The 20,066-nt window shown below is 41.5% G+C and overlaps 1 protein-coding gene across 1 annotated transcript in view; it reads right to left on the bottom strand.

The window, feature by feature from the left end:
- Positions 1-506: 506 nt before the first annotated feature.
- Positions 507-20,066, bottom strand: part of ttll4 (tubulin tyrosine ligase-like family, member 4) — a 106,584-nt gene continuing 87,024 nt past the window's right edge. Inside the window, exons 14-19 of the mRNA XM_072579948.1 lie at positions 18,059-18,175; positions 16,171-16,258; positions 12,328-12,538; positions 8,155-8,225; positions 5,179-5,258; positions 507-3,923 (exon numbers count right to left, since the gene is read on the bottom strand). Of these exons, the coding sequence (XP_072436049.1) occupies positions 3,833-3,923; positions 5,179-5,258; positions 8,155-8,225; positions 12,328-12,538; positions 16,171-16,258; positions 18,059-18,175 (658 nt within the window). The 3' untranslated portion in view covers positions 507-3,832. The remainder of the gene's footprint in view (positions 3,924-5,178; positions 5,259-8,154; positions 8,226-12,327; positions 12,539-16,170; positions 16,259-18,058; positions 18,176-20,066) is intronic.

Raw genomic sequence — 20,066 nt, 5'->3', positions numbered from 1 at the left:
CTATTTCGCTGCTCGTTGGATGCTGCCTGAACTGCTGTGCTCTTCCAGCACCACTAATCCAGGTTGGGTGGGTTAGCCAGGGTTACAAGGATGGCGTGGGTCTAGGTGGGAGGCCCTTCACAGGGTCAATGCAGACTCTCTGATGGCCTATTTCTGTACTATAGGCATTCTATGATTCATTTTCAAGAACAGAAATTGCTGAAGCAGCTCAGTAGGTCAGGCAGCATCTGTGGAGAGAAGTTATCATTTCAGGTCTGGTGATCCTACCTCAGAACAGATTCACTTTCATTTATTTGCAATTTTTTTTCCAGCCTGCCCATTCCAGACTTTCAATATCCTTTGATCTCTGAATGTATTCAAGACATGAAAGCTATACTTGTGTAATTTCCATCACAAATCAAACCCAACTCACTTGTCACTTCATGAGCATTTTCTTGAGATAATGCATCAATGGGATGATATTGCGAACAATAATGAAATGAACAAAAGACAATTGTTCAAAAGCATTAACTGCAAGATATATTTATTAGGATTCTTAAATTATTGCTCAACTCAAAACTGCAGTCTCTCAACAGCTTCTGTACTGTTAGAAACCGATCTTGATCAAACACTCAGATACTTCAAGAAATAGTAAACATAATGACAGCAGACAAGTGCCAGAATACACAAAAGTTCTCTATTAATAATTCACTTCTTAAAAAGTCTGTTCATGACATAACAGATTCTGAATGATTACAAACTTGCTTCTCAGTAAACATGTATCACATTTTGAGAAAGGCATCTATGCTCATTGCTTTTCCCAGAACACAGCCCGCTGTGGCAAAAGATTTCTGCCTGGGCTGAATCAGTGCTGCAGCAGACCTTGGAGTAGTGTAGAAAGTGAATTCACGGTGGATAAAACAAAGACTGAACACTTTCTGGAATTTATGAGCCTTGCCAGTCTTGTAAACAATTCCTTACACAAATAGGGTTAAATCTGGTGATATCCAGCCCACTGTAGGATTTCTCGCATAATCCCATAATTTTTGTTTGGAGTAGATAGGATGCTGGACAAGTAGGCTGCATACAGTTAAAGCAGTCACAAATATAAAATGTGGGTGTGGATTCAATTACATTATTCAGATTGCTAGATTTTAAGCAATTGCAACATTTTCACTGTTGTTTCAACTTTATTCAACATATACTCAAATGCTTCTTAAAAACAAAGTTTATTTGAATTATTCCCACAATGAAATCTTGTCCAAAACCTTAAATGGGGAAGAGGGAGAACATTAATTGTTTTTGCAACAATAGGTTTATCATCATTAAACTAAAGCGCAACAGAAATCCCACAAAGCAGCTGTCACCTTTCAATTATCATTTCACAGATGTCATTACTGTTATTTCTTTCATTCCTAATTCACAGCAAACTTGTAAACATGTCAAAACTGGTGAATATACATTTGAATAATCTAAATTTTTTTACTTGCATTGCACAGCAAAAGTCTAGAGTGGAAAGTAGCTTGAGCATAAAGTTTGATCTTCTGATTTTTAAAAATCAATATGTATTCTTTATTAATGAAATCAAATGAAAAGAGAGCAGTCTTATGGGAATTACTACATTTACTGGAAGCAGTCACTAATTACAGTATTAGTGAAACTGGAGACTCCACCACATGGCTATGCCAGCACACAAATTCTCACCTCGGGAGCTTCAGCAAATACTGTCGATGACTTTATTTTTGATGCAGCCAGGAAAAGGTTAAAGGAGGACACAGAGCAAGCAAAACATTTTATAGAAACCCAAACATCTTGCCCCCACTCAGTGAATCTGTTAAAGAGAAGATGCCACCTTCTTTAAAGTTTGACAGAGCGGAATGACATAACTGGGAAATGAGAAACCTAAAATGAGCATGAAGCCCTCAACTATTTATCTATGAAGTCAATAAAATCTGTACACAAAAGCAATAAATAGAACTCAACCCCATAAGGATCAGACTCACTGCACAGTTCACAATTGTCCAACTGGCTTGTCTCCCCCACTACCTTTTCTACTTTCACTCCAGGCATTTGCTGTACTTGCATTTATTTCAAAATCCCAAAGTTTAACAAAAAGCTGAAGGCTTTTTCCTTTGATGCAATCTTCTGATTTGCTTACTTGGCACCTTAGGAGTAGGGGTAGGCCTGTTTATTGACTGCCATTCTGTTCGTTCCAATTCTCCATATAAAGTTAAATTACTAGAAAGTGTCAAATCAACATCAGAAATTCCAGCTTCAACCTTGTACCTCACTATGTTGCTTCAGTGAAATGAAGAAACAATAGGCTAAAAATACATTATGGTGGGTTGGCACTATCCAAGTTGGCCAGTATAGCTTCAATGTTAATTCCACCCCTCTCATCTCCAATGAGAAAATCAAGGTGACTCAGCAGTGTGAGCAACACAGTATGAGCTTGCCAAAAAGACAGCATCAAGGGGTAGGGAGGAGAAGAAGAACAGGTCATTGGACTTCCTGATAAAGGTCTGAAAATTATCCGGAAGGTGTTTAGAAACTTGGCAGAAAGGAGTGGAGAGAGACAGAAATAAACTAATCTCCACAAAACACAAACAATTAGGCTTGATGTCTATAATCAGATTCCACAGAATCTAGAGTGGAAAGATGAGAAACCTTACATCAGTTTCACAAGTGTTTAATGCAGCACATCCTTTTCCACACTGCAGCTGCACTTTGGACCAGCAGTAAGCACATTTCACAACAGTGCACAGATCTGGATCAGGAGCTCTCCACAAATACTTTGATCTAAAGGCTTCCCTGCATTAACTGCTCCATAGCTGCAAGAAGTCTGGATACTCAACATCTGGCATCAGGCAAAATAAAAATTAAGTACTGGCCCTCAACCAGACAAGAACTTGGGTTACCCATTACATCTGCTGACACTCAGTCTGATAAAACAGATTCACACATATCAAGGCAGTCAAGATGAAATATTGCAGGGATTTAATAAATGGTTTACGGTATTTTCTTTTCAGGATTGAACTCTCATACAAAATTGTGTAGTTTATATCTTGTTAAGATTATTCTAAAGACAAATTTGAGCTCCAAGACTATTTTTGGTCTTAAAGATTTGATTATAAAAGAACAATAATTTTTAATCTAACAAAGTACTGACTGTGCCAGTGATGAGGACAGCACAGTCAGCATTCACATAATCCAGTGCAATGAGTTAAGAATGGATTAAATAACTTAAGACGACATTGGACCAGGTCTCAATTAATCAAGAATAAAACTAATTAAAATTAGCAACTAGAGCATATCCATTTTGTGACTAATTGCTCTGGTAGGTCACTCCACTGTTTTAAAGTGATTTTGTCGGGTATGGACACTTTTCAGTAATATTATTTGGCATGAGAATTTCTCATACCAACAGTTTAGCTATTCACCACACTGTAAAAGACTCTTGTGCAGCCAGAGGATTGTTCAATTAAGCTCTTTGAACAGTGGTCAAATGCCACAGGTCATCAGCCAGTCAAATTTCTGCATTTTACTTTGGCAGTTCAGTAAGGCTTAGACTCTTTGGATGCAGGGCGCACGTTTTACAATGTGGTGAATAGTTGGTGTGCAATGGGAACGTAGACTAAGGTGAGTCTGCACCTAGCGAACACAGGCCACAGTAAGGCCTCCTTTCAGCAAGGGGTCAATACCCTGCTTCCCCCATATCCTCTCCCTCAGCGGAGGTAGACTTCTGAATCTGAGAGATCAAGCTGTCGGCAAATAGCTTCACTTCTGGAAGTGTTGGCTGAATGATGAGAAGTACTCCACTAGCCAGCTGTGGTAGCAACTAGTCTGTTGGCTGTCAGGATGACTGCTGGCCTTCCACTGGTTGTGGAGGAGTAGGATTAGGTTCTTGATTCGCAGCTACTTTCTTTTTTGGCATAGTTTCTCGACTGCAAATAAAACAAAACCGGTGCCTTGTGAACCAAGCAGTTTACTTCTGCCATTTAGAGAGAAACATATTATGCTCATGATCAGAGCGGTTTACTTCCCACAACTCTTAATTACCCTCTGAAATGGCCTAGGAAGTCATGCAGTTCAAAGGCAATTAAAGATCACTAACAAATGCTGACCTTGCAAGCAACACCCTTGAAAGAACGAAGAAAGCAACCAGCCCCTCAATTCATAGGAGATTTATACTTCAAATTTGGCTTCAGGTAACTTTGCCAGTAGGTAATCTGAGGCTATGAAATGGAAGCTTTGCATAAAATGCTCATGCTTTCTCTGCACTTACATCAGCCTGGGTTCAGTATAATACCGATTATACTCGCTGATAGTGATTCATTAAGTACACACCCAGTCATTAGAGACTTTTAAACACAACCTCAAGTTGTTGTTCCAATTGAGCATGTCTAAACCATGATTTTGTCTGGTATTGTGGTGAAGCAAAGAAACCCAGGACATTCATCTGAAAGGACAGAATTTGATTACCATAGCACTTCAAAACCTCACGTTGCCCAACCCCGCTAAATTAACCAAAAGTAATTTTTTTGGCTCTGAGAGTATCTTAGTGAATATTTACCAGCAGTTACCTGTATTTAAACAGTGACCTTGACATAATTAGATGTCCTTAGAGTGTAATAAACTAACATTTATTGCCAAATCATAAAAAAGCAACATTAGCAGAGACGGCCAAAATTCCAGTCAACTGGATGAATTTAAAAGGAGCATGAGAAAGCGTGAGGTACAGGGAAATTTAGAAAGAGAAGTGCAGAGTTCAGAGTTGTACAGCAAAAAGCACAGGCAACACTGATGAAGCAATTAAAATCACTCAACCCATATCACCAAAACAGATCATCGGGTCATTTATCACATTGCTTTTTTTGGAGGTTGCTGCGTGGAAGTTGGCTGTGCATTTCCTATATTACAGTGCCCATCTTTCAGAAAGTTTGCAAAGGGTTGTGCAATGTGAGGTTTTGAAGTGCTATGGTAATCAAATTCCTTTCCTTAATGAGAGCTCCCAAAATAAATAGATAAGGTTGGAGGGGTTCACACCTGACAAAGCTTCCTTCATTACACCCAAAATGCTCAAACGAAAAAGTTTGATATTAACTGAAGTTTTAAAATATCAATACGCAAGTCAACAATGTTTTTAAATTATAAATTAAGTTTTTAAATTAACTTCAATCCACAGTTTGATGCTCTTACCTTTGAGAAGGATTGATCTTAGACTCTCCATTGACCTTGAGGTCCAACTTTGAAGGGAAATGAAACTTAGGTGGACGCCACTGGCAAGAAGAAAAGTAGTTTTCATTTTTACCCAGAATAACTCAAATATAAATCAACTGAAAATACAGCATGGAGCAACTGGGACCAGTACAGTTTCCAAGGGGGGAGGGGGCGACTATTGACGTTGCATCACAGATTACTGGCAAATAAAAAGGGTGCGAAATTAGAAATTAACTGGAGACTTATTGGGACGAATCAAGAACCAATAGGAGTGCATGGCAAGTGGTTTGCACTACAGGACGTAGATGTGATAACCTATTTTAAAGGAGGTTTTAGTCATTGGAACCTCAAATTTTCACCAAGATTAAATTTATTATTTGGATGTAAGAGTAGAGTTTGCAACTGGCATGACAGTCAGGAAGACCATAAGTTGTTCAGGTGAAATTACAATTTACAAACATGGACAGAACTTGGTTTTACATCTTCAATTAGGTCAAGTAGGAAAGTATTTTTGTTTCGACAGAGACATCTGCTCTGCCCTATATTAGTGGAATGAGGAACTATTAAGCGATTTGATTGCCCTTGTATACAAAGTCACGAAGTTAGTGGCACAGTAAATAAAATGCGATAGAAGGTTAGCTTTTATCACAAAAGAGCTGAAATATTGTTGGTTTTTATTAATGGCTGGGGGGTGCACATACACTGCATTTTCCCCAGAATGACATTGCTGTGTACAGGCTTACATCATGGCACATTTCATTAACCCGTGCTATACTCCGGTGTATAGATGATAGAAGGCTGCTCAAATCTCTGGAGTAATGCAAAAAAAAGGAACACTAAATAAAAGGGCCTCTAATGAATGAAGAGCCATAATAGGGAAGGTTAATATGGTTGTAGACTGTATAACTAGAAGTGTCACTGGAGACCAGAAATATACCTTTTAAAAAAAATCTCAAGGGGGCTGCATCTAATTTTGGTTTTGCTTCCTTTACCTGTTACCGGTATGGAGTCCCCAGAGTATCTACAAGAGCTACTTAAAAGATACGAACTTCTATTAGCACAATACACTCAGGGTGGTGGGCCAGTTTTCACCGGAGAAGTCCAAGGCGATATGAACCGTGGCTTCAAGATGATAAAGGGAACAGACTTCGCTTGGATGGTTAGGATACTTAAGCTAGACAGAGTGGGATGGCATTAATGGGATCAGATATTATTTTTCTTCCCATACATCATAAAAATTGTTTCACTGCAATTCCCCTTTACATGCAGCACTAACTGTAGAAATCTCACTTTCATGAGACTCTAACAGGTGGCAACGTTTAAAAATATTATAAATAATTCTCCACTTCATAAATTCAAGGTGGCATTGTTCTTTTATTTATTTTTCAAGATGTAATACTGTAGGTTCCCATGAAAAAACTTCATCAAATAAAAGATTGTTATGCATCAGATCAGCCTCGATTTGCATTGACTTTTGCTGCTTCCTCCTTCAAAGGAATTCTTGTTTAATTGCAATTTATGGAGCACAGTTGAATTGGTGTACATCTTTTAGGCAGTCATCAACCTCTGAAGCAGACCGTATGAAGTGTGCAGATTCACTGGAGCCCTTCAAAGAAAAATCAGCTAACAAGCTCCTGGTAGTGGTAGACATCTTTAGTTACAAAAGATAGGTGAGCACTATCTGTGAATAATGGCACAGTACCTGAAGTCTGCAGTAGCAATTATCTTGAGGGATTGTACAGATTGGAATCATAGGTTTTTCATCCAACCCCGCTAAATTAACCAAAAGTAATTCTGCTTGCCTGATTAAGTGACTTGTGGGCCTAGTGGGGAGTGAAACACAATGTCTGAATGAACCAATTAAATATTTCCCGCCTTTTGTTTGGATGGTTCAATATTATAATGTGTCTGCAGAATATACTTAGTTATATTAATAGTATTTGCAATGCACTTAATTATAAATATGAACATTCTGAAACTGTGGTCATTGAGTTAGGAGATGTGTGTTCAAAAGTGTGATCTTGGTCAATAAATTATAAATAAACTAGAGTGTGTAAAGGTTGGCTTCAGTTTTATCCTTTCTCATCTGGTTTTCTGGAATCAGTCAACCTCCCAGTGTTTGTGATTCTTTATCTATTCTGCTTTGTTATCGATTCACAAACTCTGAGGGGTAGAAAAATTTGGTTTCAATCCCACCTTTTAACCTCTTCAACTGAAAAGGTCAAAAACCATGAAAATAATAGCTATCACTTAAAAAGTGGCATGTTGGGAAAGGAAAGGCTATTTGGAAGTACCCAAGTTTAGGTTGGGCAAAGCTGAGTTTTCATAGAGATGGTTTACAATGGGCAGTTATCAAATACAAGGTGGGTACTAGGCCAAACATACGGGTCTAACAAAGGTCAATTATCTCAGCTTCAGACAAGATAACCCAACAGGCCTTTGTGACTAAAAGTACAGATTTGACAAAACAGAAGTTTAGCATTGCCAGCATTCATTGAGCTTTTCATACTGGAAACCTAAAAGAAAGTCATTATGCTCAGTCGAGTTAGCTGGCAGAATTGCTTGGTAGCTGTTTTGTTTTTTTGGACCTTGCCTGAACAAGTCATAGATTTTATAATACTGTTCAGCCTGACTCACATTTAAGAAATCTAGAAGATGAGACCCATTGGCATAATTTAAAGATACACATTTTGCACATTAGAGATGTTAAGTTCTTCCAATGTTAAAATCTTGCAATTGCTACTTCCAGCAGCTAGTTGATTGAGCCACTGTGACTAATTTCTCCTGCAATTGGAAGATCACTCCACTTTCCCCTCAGGTGATCTGGTCGGTGTCAAAATCACTGTACAATTAGAAACACTTGCATCATACAACCTTACCATCACACAAATAATCAACTAAGAAGAAAGAGAATTTGGCAGAAGACTGCAAAAGACAACATTTGTGGTTACTCACAACATGCGCGGGATGAACAGATAGTCCCAGATGAACCCCTCTGTAACTCAGTTCTTTCAGCACATCAATTCCTGTAAGAAGGTAAACGCAATACAGAATAAAATACAAGTACAAAATCTTTGTTTTGACCTCTTGTTAAAGCACTGTCGCCTCTTCAGTTACCGATGAGATGTGATTTCCATGCTTCAGCCATCCTTCAACACTCAATTGACCATTCTTTATGGATTTGTTCAGGCAGAAGATACTCTGTTCGCTTCTATTTCCCCAAATAAAAGGGAACACCAGCTAAAACACCAGCACAGCTGCTGCAGTTCTGATCAGGCAGAAACTTGAACCCGGCAATCTGTTGTGCTACATACAGCTTTGATTTTACAACAACCATGGTGCCTACAGAAATATTGTGCACCTATTTCATAAGGAGAAAGTGAGGACTGCAGATGCTGGAGATCAGAGCTGAAAATGTGTTGCTGGAAACACTTTCCTGAAGGAGGGCTCATGCCCGAAACGTCGATTCTCCTGCTCCTTGGATGCTGCCTGACCTGCTGCGCTTTTCCAGCAACACATTTTGAGCACCTATTTCATAACCCACTTTAACAAACACAACTAAAGTATGAACAGTGGACAGATTATATATTCAAAGACAATCAGGCTACCATGCATTTCTTAATATAAATGGGTATAGAGTACACAGTACTGCATTTTTTTTAATACATTGTTGGCAGACTATAACTCTGTCAAATTGTAATTAATAACCCAAATGTGCATACAAAGTTAGAAGGTCTCTTAGCATCTTATATGTTTCAAATAATGCACATCTTATTCATCCATCTCCAGTGGATACAAGCCTAGCCTCGTGAAACATTCTGCATAAGACAACTTGCCTATTTCAGGTGTTCGTCAAGAGTGTGGTGCTGGAAAAGCACAGCAGGTCAGGCAACATTTGAGGAGCAGGAGAATCGATGTTTTGGGAATACCCTGATGAAGGGCTTACGCCCAAAACGTCGATTTGCCTGCTCCTCGGATGCTGCAGGACCTGCTGTGCTTTTCCAACACCACACTCTCGACTCTGATCTCAAGCACATATAGTCCTCACTTTCTCCTAATTCAGGTGTTAGTCTAGTAACCTCATTTCAAATGCTTGAAGTCCAGTGACACCTTTGTTACACATGACAACCAGAAATGCACACAATGTTGCAGATACAGTGTCACCAAAGCTCTGTATACCTGAAAGCATAGCCTTATTTTTGTAGTCAATTCCCTTGCAAAAAATAAGTATAATCCATCAGCTTACCTAATTACTGGTTAAGGTCTGGAATACAGCTGCTATGTGGAGGAGACTGCTTTATGGATATGTACAAAGTTGTGAGGAGGTGGTGGAAGAATGGTACTAAGTAAAATGTTTTGGGAGGGGGCCAACCCAGACTTGATGGGCCAAATGGTGTCCATCTGTACTGTTAGCATTCTGCAATACTGAAGCATGGTGTTAAAAGTGCAATTTCCTAAGCCGTGCAGTAGTTAAAAAGCATAAATTCATGGGTAAGCTACCCAGGTTTACTAAGGGATAAAAGAATAGGATATGATGATAAAGAAGGACCAAAGGCATCTTATGGAGAGCACTAAAAAGGTATAAATGATGAGCTGAAAGGTTATTGAGAATTTATGGCAAAGAAACAAACAAGGAAATTTCCAACATAATGATCCTCAGCACCATTGATTCAACATTTAAAACAAATGATTATTAAAACACCAGGTGCCGACAAGCATGTTAAAGTACAAACTGAATTAACAATGCAAGATACAGGTGAAGATTGGTCAATTTTAGTGGCACTGCTGCCTCACAGCGCCAGAAACCCGGGTTCATTTCCCACCTCAGGCGACTGACTGTGCAGAATTTGCACATTCTCCCAGTGTCTGCGTGGGTTTCCTCCGGGTGCTTCGGTTTCCTCCCACAGTCCAAAAATGTGCAGATTAAGGGAATTGGCCATGCTAAATTGTCCGTAGTGTTAGGCGAAGGGGTAAAATGTAGGGGAATGGGTCTGGGTGGGTTGCGCTTCGGCGGGTCGGCGTGGACTTGGGCCGAAGGGCCTGTTCCCACACTAAGTAATCGAATCTAATCTAATCTCACTACACTGTCCCAACCACCATACTAGCTCCGCCTCCCAAAACATTTCCTGAATTACTTCGGTTTGTTGTCCCATTCACTGTACCCACAAGTCAATTTAAACAAAAAACAACCTGAACTTACTATCAAATCTAGTTGCACTCACACTCCCCTATTAAGTCACAATTCATTTTAAACAAATGCTCCAACCTTACCCTTTCTATACTACCCAGTACCCCACAGTGTTAGGATGCCTCCTTTCAAAGCTGAAGATACAGGGACCTCCTAAAGGAGGATGGTAACTCAACTACTATCTTCAGGAATCAAAACAAATAATCTTTTCAGCATCGTCTCTAGTGCCTGAATGCATTAGAGTGTTGAGAATTCAACAGAATAACTTATTCAGTCTTGAGTAGATGTATTTTTTCAAATTATGCAACATTGCACCTGTACAGTTTAGCAATCTATTTGGCTTTTCCTTTCAGTGATGATCACATTAAACAAAGTATTGGCTGTGGGTATCACTAGTAAAGCAAGATTGGTGGCCTATCCTTCACTACCTTGGAATTGAATGGCTGGCTAGACCATTTCAGAGGGTGGTTGCAAGTTAACCATATTTCATTGGGGGTGGGCTCACATGTCGACTAGACCAGGTATAGACATCAGGTTTCTTTCTTCAAAAGGACATTAGTGAACCAAATGGATTGTCACCACAAATCAATGGTATTTTCATGGTTACATAACTGAAACTAGCTTTCATTCCAGGTTGAAAGAACTGAATTCAAATTTCACCTGTGCCCTAATGGCATTAGCCTCTCTCTCAGGAACACAATCTAAGCCTGGACTTAGGGGAGACTGTGGCACAGTAGTAATGTCACTGGACTATTAATTCTGAAGTCCAGGGTAATGTCTGGGATTAGATTCCTTACAGTATAGAAACAGGCCCTTCGGCCCAACACCGACCCCCTGAAGAGTAATCCTTCCAGACCCTATATTTACCCCTGACTAATGTACCTAACACTATGGGCAATTTAGCATGGCCAATTCACTGAACCTGCACATCTTTGGACTGTGGGAGGAAACTGGAGCATCCGGAGGAAACCGGGGAAAATGTGCAAACTCCACAAACAGTCGCCCAAAGTAGGAATCAAACCCAGGTCCATGGTGTTGTGAAGCAGCAGTGCTAACCACAGAGCCACCGTGCCACCCCCAATGGGGAAATGGGTTCAAACCCCACTATGGTAGTTAGTGGAATTTGAATCCAATGAAAACAGAGGCAACCGTGAAATTACTGTTGATTAGTGGAGGGGATAAAAAGATTTGGCTCACTAAGGTCATTTAGGAAAGAAAATCTGCCTTCCTCACCTGGACCTACATGTGACTCCAGACCCACTGTAATATAGGAGCAAATTACTGCTGATGTTGGAATCTGTATTGAAAACACGAAATGCTGGTGATCACAGCAGGTCAGGCAGCTTCACTGGAGAGCAAGCTAACGCAATATGGTTGTCTCTTAACTGCTCTCTAGGCAGCAAGGAATGGGCAATAAATGCTAGCCATAATAACACCCTCTTATTTTACACAAAACTATTTTGTCACCGTGCACAACACACCTTTCTTTCCATGTGAAATACTTCACATTCACAATGGCGCTGTCTTTCAACTAATGTTTTAGGTTCCTGAGATCTTAGATTCTCTAAGTGACATCGAGTTGTCACATCACACACAAGTAATGCATAACACTAACTAATATTCAGTAATTAGTCATCTGGTTCACTAATGTCCTTTAGTGAAGGAAACTGCCATCCTTACCTAGCCTGGCCGACATGAGGCTCCAGACCCAGCAATGTGGTTGACTCTTAACTGCCCTCTGGGCATTTAGGGATGGATAATAAATGTTGCCTAGCCAGCGATGCCCTCAAATCCAGGAATTAACAAAGAATAAATAAATAAATTCTGGCAGCAGCAACTTCGCAATGGAAAGCATATTTTTGACAAGGGTTTACAAGAAAAGAACCAATCCTTTATTTTCTTCCCCAGGTAGCTTCAGAGAAGGTGTCTTTAAACATTACCTGCTTCTCTATTCTGACCATATTTTTGTTCCCATAAATCAAGCAAGATGTTGAAGTAACGGGGCTGTTCAAAGAACTGGAGATAGCGGGATGAATGTCGACAGGGGAATACCCGCTCAAACTGCCCTCGGCGATTGTACTCATCCTCTGATTCCATTAACATCCGAATATCATCTGGGGTAAGAATGTCCAGTAGAGAGGAATAGAAATGCTAGAAGACAGATATATCACGTGGGTTAAAAATCAAATCACCACGTTGCCTGACTTCAATGTTGAGTGAGGTCTACACAAATCATCAGCATTTATAAAAAGTAAGAGATAATGAGTTTTGAGAAGATTTGTAGCTCAGGATGTAGGTTTGCTCACTGAGCTGGAAGGTTCATTTTCAGACGTTTCATCACCATACTAGGTAACATCACCAGTGAGGAGAAAGTGAGGACTGCAGATGCTGGAGAACCAGAGTTGAAAAATGTGGTGCTGGAAAAACACAGCAGGCCAGGCAGCATCAGAGGAGCAGGAGAATCGATGTTCCGGGCATAAGCCCTTCTTCAGGAATGAGGCTGGTGTGCCAAGCGGGCTGAGATAAAGGGTAGGGGGGAGGGAGGGAATTTGGGGGAGGGGCGCTGGGAATACAATAGGTGGAAGGAGGTGAGGGTGAGGGTGACAGGCCAGAGAGGGTGTGGGGGCGGAGAGGTCGGGAAGATTGCAGGTCAAGAGGGCGGTGCTGAATCCGGGGGTTGGTACTGAGATAAGGCGGGAGGAGGGGAAATGAGGAAGCTGGAGAAATCTACATTCATCCCACGTGGTTGGAGGGTTCCTAGGCGGAAGATGAGGCGCTCTTCCTCCAGCCGTCGTGTGGTCAGGGTCTGGCGATGGAGGAGGCCAAGGACCTGTATGTCCTTGGAGGAGTGGGAGGGGGAGTTAAAGTGTTCAGCCACGGGGCGGTTGGGTTGATTGGTGCGGGTGTCCCAGAGGTGTTCCCTGAAACGTTCCGCAAGTAGGCGGCCTGTCTCCCCAATATAGAGGAGACCACATCGGGTGCAACGGATACAGTAAATGGTGTGTGTGGAGGTGCAGGTGAATTAGCGACGGATATAGAAGGATCCACTGGGGCCTTGGAGGGAGGTGAGGGGGGGAGGTGTGGGCACAAGTTTTGCATTTCTTGTGGATGCATGGGAAGGTGCCAGGAGTGGAGGTTGGGTTGGTGGGGGGTGTGGACCTGGCGAGGGAGTCGCGGAGGGAGTGTTCTCTCTGGAATGCTGATAGAGGTGGGCAGAGAAATATATCCCTGGTGGTGGGATCTGTTTGGAGGTGGCGGAAATGACGGTGGATGATACGATGTATCCGGAGGTTGGTGTGGTGGAAGGTGAGGACCAGTGGGGTTCTGTCCTGGTGGTGGAGGGGCGGGATTCAAGGGTGGAGGTGCAGGAAGTGGAGGAGATGCGATGGAGAGCATCATCGACCACGTCGGAGGGGAAATTGCGGTCTTGGAAGGAGGCGGCCATTTGGGTTGTTCAGTAGTGGAATTGGTCCTCCTGGGAGCAGACGCGGCGGAGACGAAGGAATTGGGAATACAGGATGGCGTTTTTACAGGGGGCAGGGTGGGAGGAGGTGTAATCTAGGTAGCTGTGGGAGTCGGTCGGTTTGTAGTAAATGTTTGTGTTGAGTCGGTCGCCCGAGATAGAAACGGAGAGGTCTAGGAAGGGAAGGGAGGAGTCTGAGACTGTCCAGGTAAATTTGAGGGGTCGGGGTGGAAGGTGTTAGTAAAGTGGATGAACTGTTCAACCTCCTCGTGGGAGCACGAGGTAGCACCAATGCAATCATCGATGTAGCGGAGGAAAAGGTGGGGGTGTAGTTGCGGAAGATGGTCTGTTCCACATATCTGACGAAGAGGCAGGCATAGCTGGGGCCCGTGAGTGTGCCAATGGCTACTCCTTTGTTTTGGAGTAAGTGGGAGGATTGGAAGGAGACGGTGTTGCTCACCCTCTCCTCCTTCCACCTATCGTATTCCCAGCACCCCTCCCCCAAATTCCCTCCCTCCCCCCTACCCTTTATCTCAGCCTGCTTGGCACACCAGTCTCATTCCTGAAGAAGGGCTTATGCCCAAAACATCGATTCTCCTGCTCCTCAGATGCTGCCTGGCCTGCTGTGTTTTTCCAGCACCACATTTTTCAACATCATCAGTGAGCCTCTGGATGAAGCACTGGTGGTATGGCCCGCTTTCTATTTATGTGTTTAGGTTTCCTTGGTTGGTGATATCATTTTCTGTGGTGATGTTGTCATTTCCTGTTTTCTTTTCCTCTGGTGTGGTAAATGGGATCCAAGTCAATGTGTTTGTTGATAGAGTTCTGGCTAGAATGCCATGCTTCTAGGAATTCTCACGTGTATCTCTGTTTGGCTTGTCCCAGTCGACGTGGTGTCCTTCCTCATCTGTATGCAAGGATACTAGTGAGAGTGGGTAATGGCTTTTTGTGGCTAGTTGAACATCATGGGCGGCACGGTGGCACAGTGGTTAGCACTGCTGCCTCACAGCGCCTGAGACCCGGGTTCAATTCCCGTCTCAGGCGACTGACTGTGTGGAGTTTGCACGTTCTCCCCGTGTCTGCGTGGGTTTCCTCCGGGTGCTCCGGTTTCCTCCCACAGTCCAAAGATGTGCAGGCCAGGTGAATTGGCCATGCTAAATTGCCCGTAGTGTTAGGTAAGGGGTAAATGTAGATGTAGGGGTATGGGTGGGTTACGCTTCGGCGGGGCGGTGTGGACTTGTTGGGCCGAAGGGCCTGTTTCCACACTGTAAGTAATCTAATCACCAACCCAAGGAAACCTGAACACAAATAGAAAGCAGGTCATGCCACCAGTGCTTCTTCTGGAGGCTCACTGATGATGTTACTTAGTATGGTGATGAAACATCTAAAAACGAACCTTCCAGCTCAGCGGTCAAACTGACATCCACTAAAGGATAATGTTTATACTGTTTACTTTAAACATTGCTAAAAAGGAGACAAAGTTTTTTGTCTTATACTTATCAGAACTTAAATGCAAGAAAGAGTTGAAAACGGGACACTATTTTGTACAGCATGAGAAGAGAGTGCTGATTGGTTGGACTGTATTGACATGGAAGCACAGCAAGAATAACTGTAGACCACCTGTTCCTCGGATTTTCTCCGATTAGATTAACAAGTACAGTTTAGCTCAATGCTATTTTTTAAAATTGCTGTGACTGAAAATTACTATTGGTATAATTGCTAAGCATTGGAGAAATATAGGAAGAATACTTCAGCAATTCTCCAACCCTTGCTGCTAAAGAGTTGCACTGACATCCACAGCCAAATGTAAAAAGGGATGGAAATATGGGATCTGTGAGATCTTATGTTTTTACAGTACATACAAAAAAAAGTACAATGTCACTATGTACTCTTGAAACCAAGGCTTCCTGCATCGTCTGCTACTGTAACAAAAGCCACGTAGTTCCTTTGCAATCTCAAAAATTTTAGACTTGGATGGTCATCTCCTTCCTGATTAAAAAAAATTATTTTGTTTTTCCACCCAATCAAAATTCTCAGAAATGAAACAAAGTCTTTGGTGGAAGTAAAACATGAAATCAATTTTTTGTCAATAGTGCATCCCATTGAATAGAATGGGCAATAAACTTGTGACACTAGCTCATTAATCTGCAGTCATTCATGGTACAAAATAGCAGATGACCCAAACCAATGAAGCAGAATTTAGATAGTTCAAAATGAACGAATTGTTGCCAGATGTAATGAATGATGAGCATTTATGTCAGGAATATTAATAACGTCTCCCTTTTTACGCTTCTGATGATATTGTGAGAAGACAAATTACCATAGGTGGCGATTTCTGGCTCAGGTAGTAAACTCGCTTGAGTTTCTCATCAGCGGTAAGCTCATTGCTCTTTGGCCTAGAAGAATTACTACAAAACAAAAGGAAAAAAATCTTAATTCTCTGTACTCTGCATTCAAGGGCATTACAGCTCTATCATCCAGTGCTAATTTGCTGCCGTTTCTCCATACCCCCTTCTATTTAGATAATCAGCCAATGCCCTCTCAAATGCCTCAATTGAAACGGTTTCCACCACATTTACAGGAAGGACAATTCCATACCCTAACTACTCAAGTGAGAGAAGTTTTTTCCTGACATTATCTTTACTTCGCTTAAATCCCTGCCGTCACACACTTTTTTCCCTTCTGCAAATGGGAACGGCTTCTTCTGACCTACCATACTTAAACAGCTCTACACTTGTCCCCACACTTCACAATTCTTACAAGTTCTAAGTCATCTTTAACTCTGAAACTGTCTCCTGCATACCCAGATACAAATCATTAATTATGTGGTTGATGAACCCAATCAGAGACCATCTCTGTTCACACATTTGGCAGGTGTTTCCAGGAGGTGGTATCGGTCCTTGGCTTTGAGACTGCCATTCATTTCAGATTCCCGTTCTACACCTCCTCTTGCTGACGGATGTACTCAACTAATACTTTCCTTTCATATAGGAGGTACCTCAAAGTCTGTTCCTACTGAATGAGGATCTTCCAAGAGTTGACATCCATGTTGTACTCCTGGAGGAAAGCCTCCAGGGAGCTTCTGAAAAGCTTCCTTTGCTCACCTCTCATTCGAGGCCTTCCTTGAGATGGGCAAACATGACTTACTTTGGTGGTTGGAACTCAGGCATCCTCAGCACATAGCCGACTCAGCAAAGTTGGTTTTAGATGATCACGGCTTCGATAATGGTGTTACTGATTGTTTCAAGGATGCTGATGTTGGTATGCATGCTCTCCCAGCTGATGTAGAGAATGATTATCAGACTGCGTTCATAGTTCCTCTCAACAGCTTTGAGGTGGCAGCAATACATATTCCAAGTTTCAGTTGTACAGAAGAGTCAAAGAGGACTGCCTCACAAATAGGATCTTGGTATGAGCATGGATGTCATGGTACATAATCAGGAAGAGCACGAGCCCCAGTAATCGGTTGACCATTAATCTCTGTTTCTTATCACTTCACCGATTTTGCTTCTACTGACCCTTTTATATTATGACTCCTAACTTTCTTTACAAGTCTGCTGTGTGGCACTGCAACAAATGCTGAGGGAGTTCCTTGTGACCATAATCAACATTACTACCCTCAGCAACCCTTTGCTGCGTCCTCAAAATAAAAGCCACAGCAAATTAGTTAAGTATAATTTCCCCTTTATTAATCTGTGCTGACATTTCCTAATCAACCCACCTTTCTGCATGGAACTCTTAGTTCTATCCCAAATAATTGTTTCTAGAAGATTCCCTACCAATCCATTTTTTCCCTTCATTAACCTGTTTTTCTAATCAACCTGCTCAGAAACATTACTACATGCCTCTGGAGCAGGTAGGATTGAATTTGGGTCTCTTGCTTTAGGGGTAGGGACACTACCACTGCACCACAAGAGGCCCCATACCAACTCCCTTTCAAATGGTGTAGTTTCATCAGCAAACTGGAATGGTACCAATTCACTAAGAAACACCACATAAAACCAACCACTTTTTGCAGCAAACCACAGACTCAGGGAACTAAGAAACAACATAGTTACACAAGTATTTATGACAAAGTATATAACTGTTCATTTCATTTGAAATATCAATTGAAAATGCTGTCACATGTTCCTGGGCATTGATCACAAAACATGTGGTTTCATACATCAATGCAGCAAATATTTCAGGAAAGGATTGCACCTTTTTACCTTTTTATGGTTGGAGTTACCTCATCCCTACGAGGAATAATGAATCCAGCCAGATTCAGGAGATCGCTAATCATCCGCCCCTTAATCATAACATCCAGTGTAGAATTTGAATGTAAGCTGAGTGGAAGAGGTTAAGAGGAATAAAAATTACATTCACTCAGCAATAAAATAAATTCAATATAAAAAGAGCAATAGCTTTGTCCACTTATGTAAAATGAATTAATTGTGTAAAGTATTAAGACTTGACAAATATGCAAAACCTTGGTAAAAATAAATACTTTCTAAAATAATTCAACAGATTGCATTTTTATTGAACATTAGTTGAAAGCATTCAGTAACTTGCGCTCAGTATCATTAACCTTGTGTTTTAATATAGATGGACTGAAAATGCTGTTAGGGATGGAGCTCCAGGATTTTGAACTAATGACATGGAAATATATCGCCATTCCTTCAGGATGATGAGTAGATTGGAGGGAAACTTGTAACTGCTTTACTCCTATATATCTGCTGCCCTTGTCTTGCTAGATGGTAGTGGTTTAGAGTTTGGAAGGTGCTGCCTAAGGAGACTTGGTGAATTTCTGTAGTGCATCTTGTAGATAACACATACTGGTGCTATTGAGTAGTGAGGGAGGGAGGAGATATTTGTGAATGTGGTGTCAACAAAGTGGGTTTTGACCCAGATACAGTCAAGCTTCTTGGGTGTTACACTCATCAAGTTAAGTATTTATCATACTCCCAACTTGTATACATGGTGGACAGGCTTTGGGGAAAGCTGACAGATTCTTCACTAACAAGGGATTCAAAAGCTACCAGAAGAAAGCAGAAATATGGAGCTGAGGCCACAACCAGGTTAGCTTTGATCTTATTGAAGGGACGAGCAGGCTTGAGACAACAAATGCCTTACTCCTGCTCTTAATTTGTATGCACTGTGGAACTGTCAAGATTAAAAGGAGAAGTGATACATGATATTTTGCTTCTGGTTAACCTTTGAAGCGTCAAATGACCTAGATTAATCAGGCATACCAAATGCTCTCTTCCACTTAACCATGTTACAGAAGAAAATAAGCTACTGCATAATTGAATCCACAGTCATTTAATTGACCTTAATTGATCAAATTAGTCTGCCATTCATGTTGCACGAACCCCACAAAGAACATTCGAAACAAGAACAGAAATTGCTGGAAAAGCTCAGCAGGTCAGCCAGCATCTGGAGAGAAATAAGAGTTAACGCTTCCACTGGCCCTCCCTCAGAATAGGTTTCTGATTTCCAGTATTTGTAGTTCTTTTGGTTTCTCCAGAACACGGTCTAGGTTGCTGGATTGCTATTTCAGCTATAACAGCACTAGGCCATTGCCTAACCTGGAAGTCACTAGCAGAATGTTGAGGCAAATAGCACAGATTCATTTAAGGAGAAACCAGAAAATTAAATAAAGCTGAAAGGAGCAGCAAGGTCAATTAATGAAGTGGAGATGAAAGCCTGAATGGAGCACAAACACTGGCATAGACCACTTGGGTTAAAAAAAAAATGCTATAAATGGTGTGCTTTTAAAAAAATATTTGCTCATGGGACATGGACATTGCTGGTTGACCAGAACTTTTATGCCATCCATAGCTGCCCTTCAGAAGGTTGTGGTGAGCTGCTGCCTTGAACCAATGGAGTCCATATGCTGTAGGTTGACTCACAATGGCCTGACGGAGAGGATTCCAGGATTTTGACCCAGTGATAGCGAAGGAATGCTTTATGTTTCCAAGTCAGAATAGTGAGTGGCTTGAAAGGGAACATGCAAGTGATGGTTTTCTCATGTATCTGCTGTCTTTGTCCTTCTAGATGAAAATGGTCCTGGGTTTGGAAGGTGCTGAGGATTATTGGTACATTTCTGCAGAGCATCTTGTAGATAGTGTACACTGCTGTGAGTGAGCATTGGTGGGGGAGGGAGTGGATGTTTGTGGTGCCAGTCAAGCAGGCTGCTTTATCCTGGATGGTGTCAAGCTTCTTGAGTGTTGTTGG

Source organism: Chiloscyllium punctatum, chromosome 10 (assembly GCF_047496795.1).
Source record: "Chiloscyllium punctatum isolate Juve2018m chromosome 10, sChiPun1.3, whole genome shotgun sequence".
Lineage (NCBI taxonomy): Eukaryota > Metazoa > Chordata > Chondrichthyes > Orectolobiformes > Hemiscylliidae > Chiloscyllium > Chiloscyllium punctatum.
The sequence above is the reverse complement of the archived record's forward strand: the minus strand, read 5'-3'. Positions and strand labels throughout refer to the sequence as shown.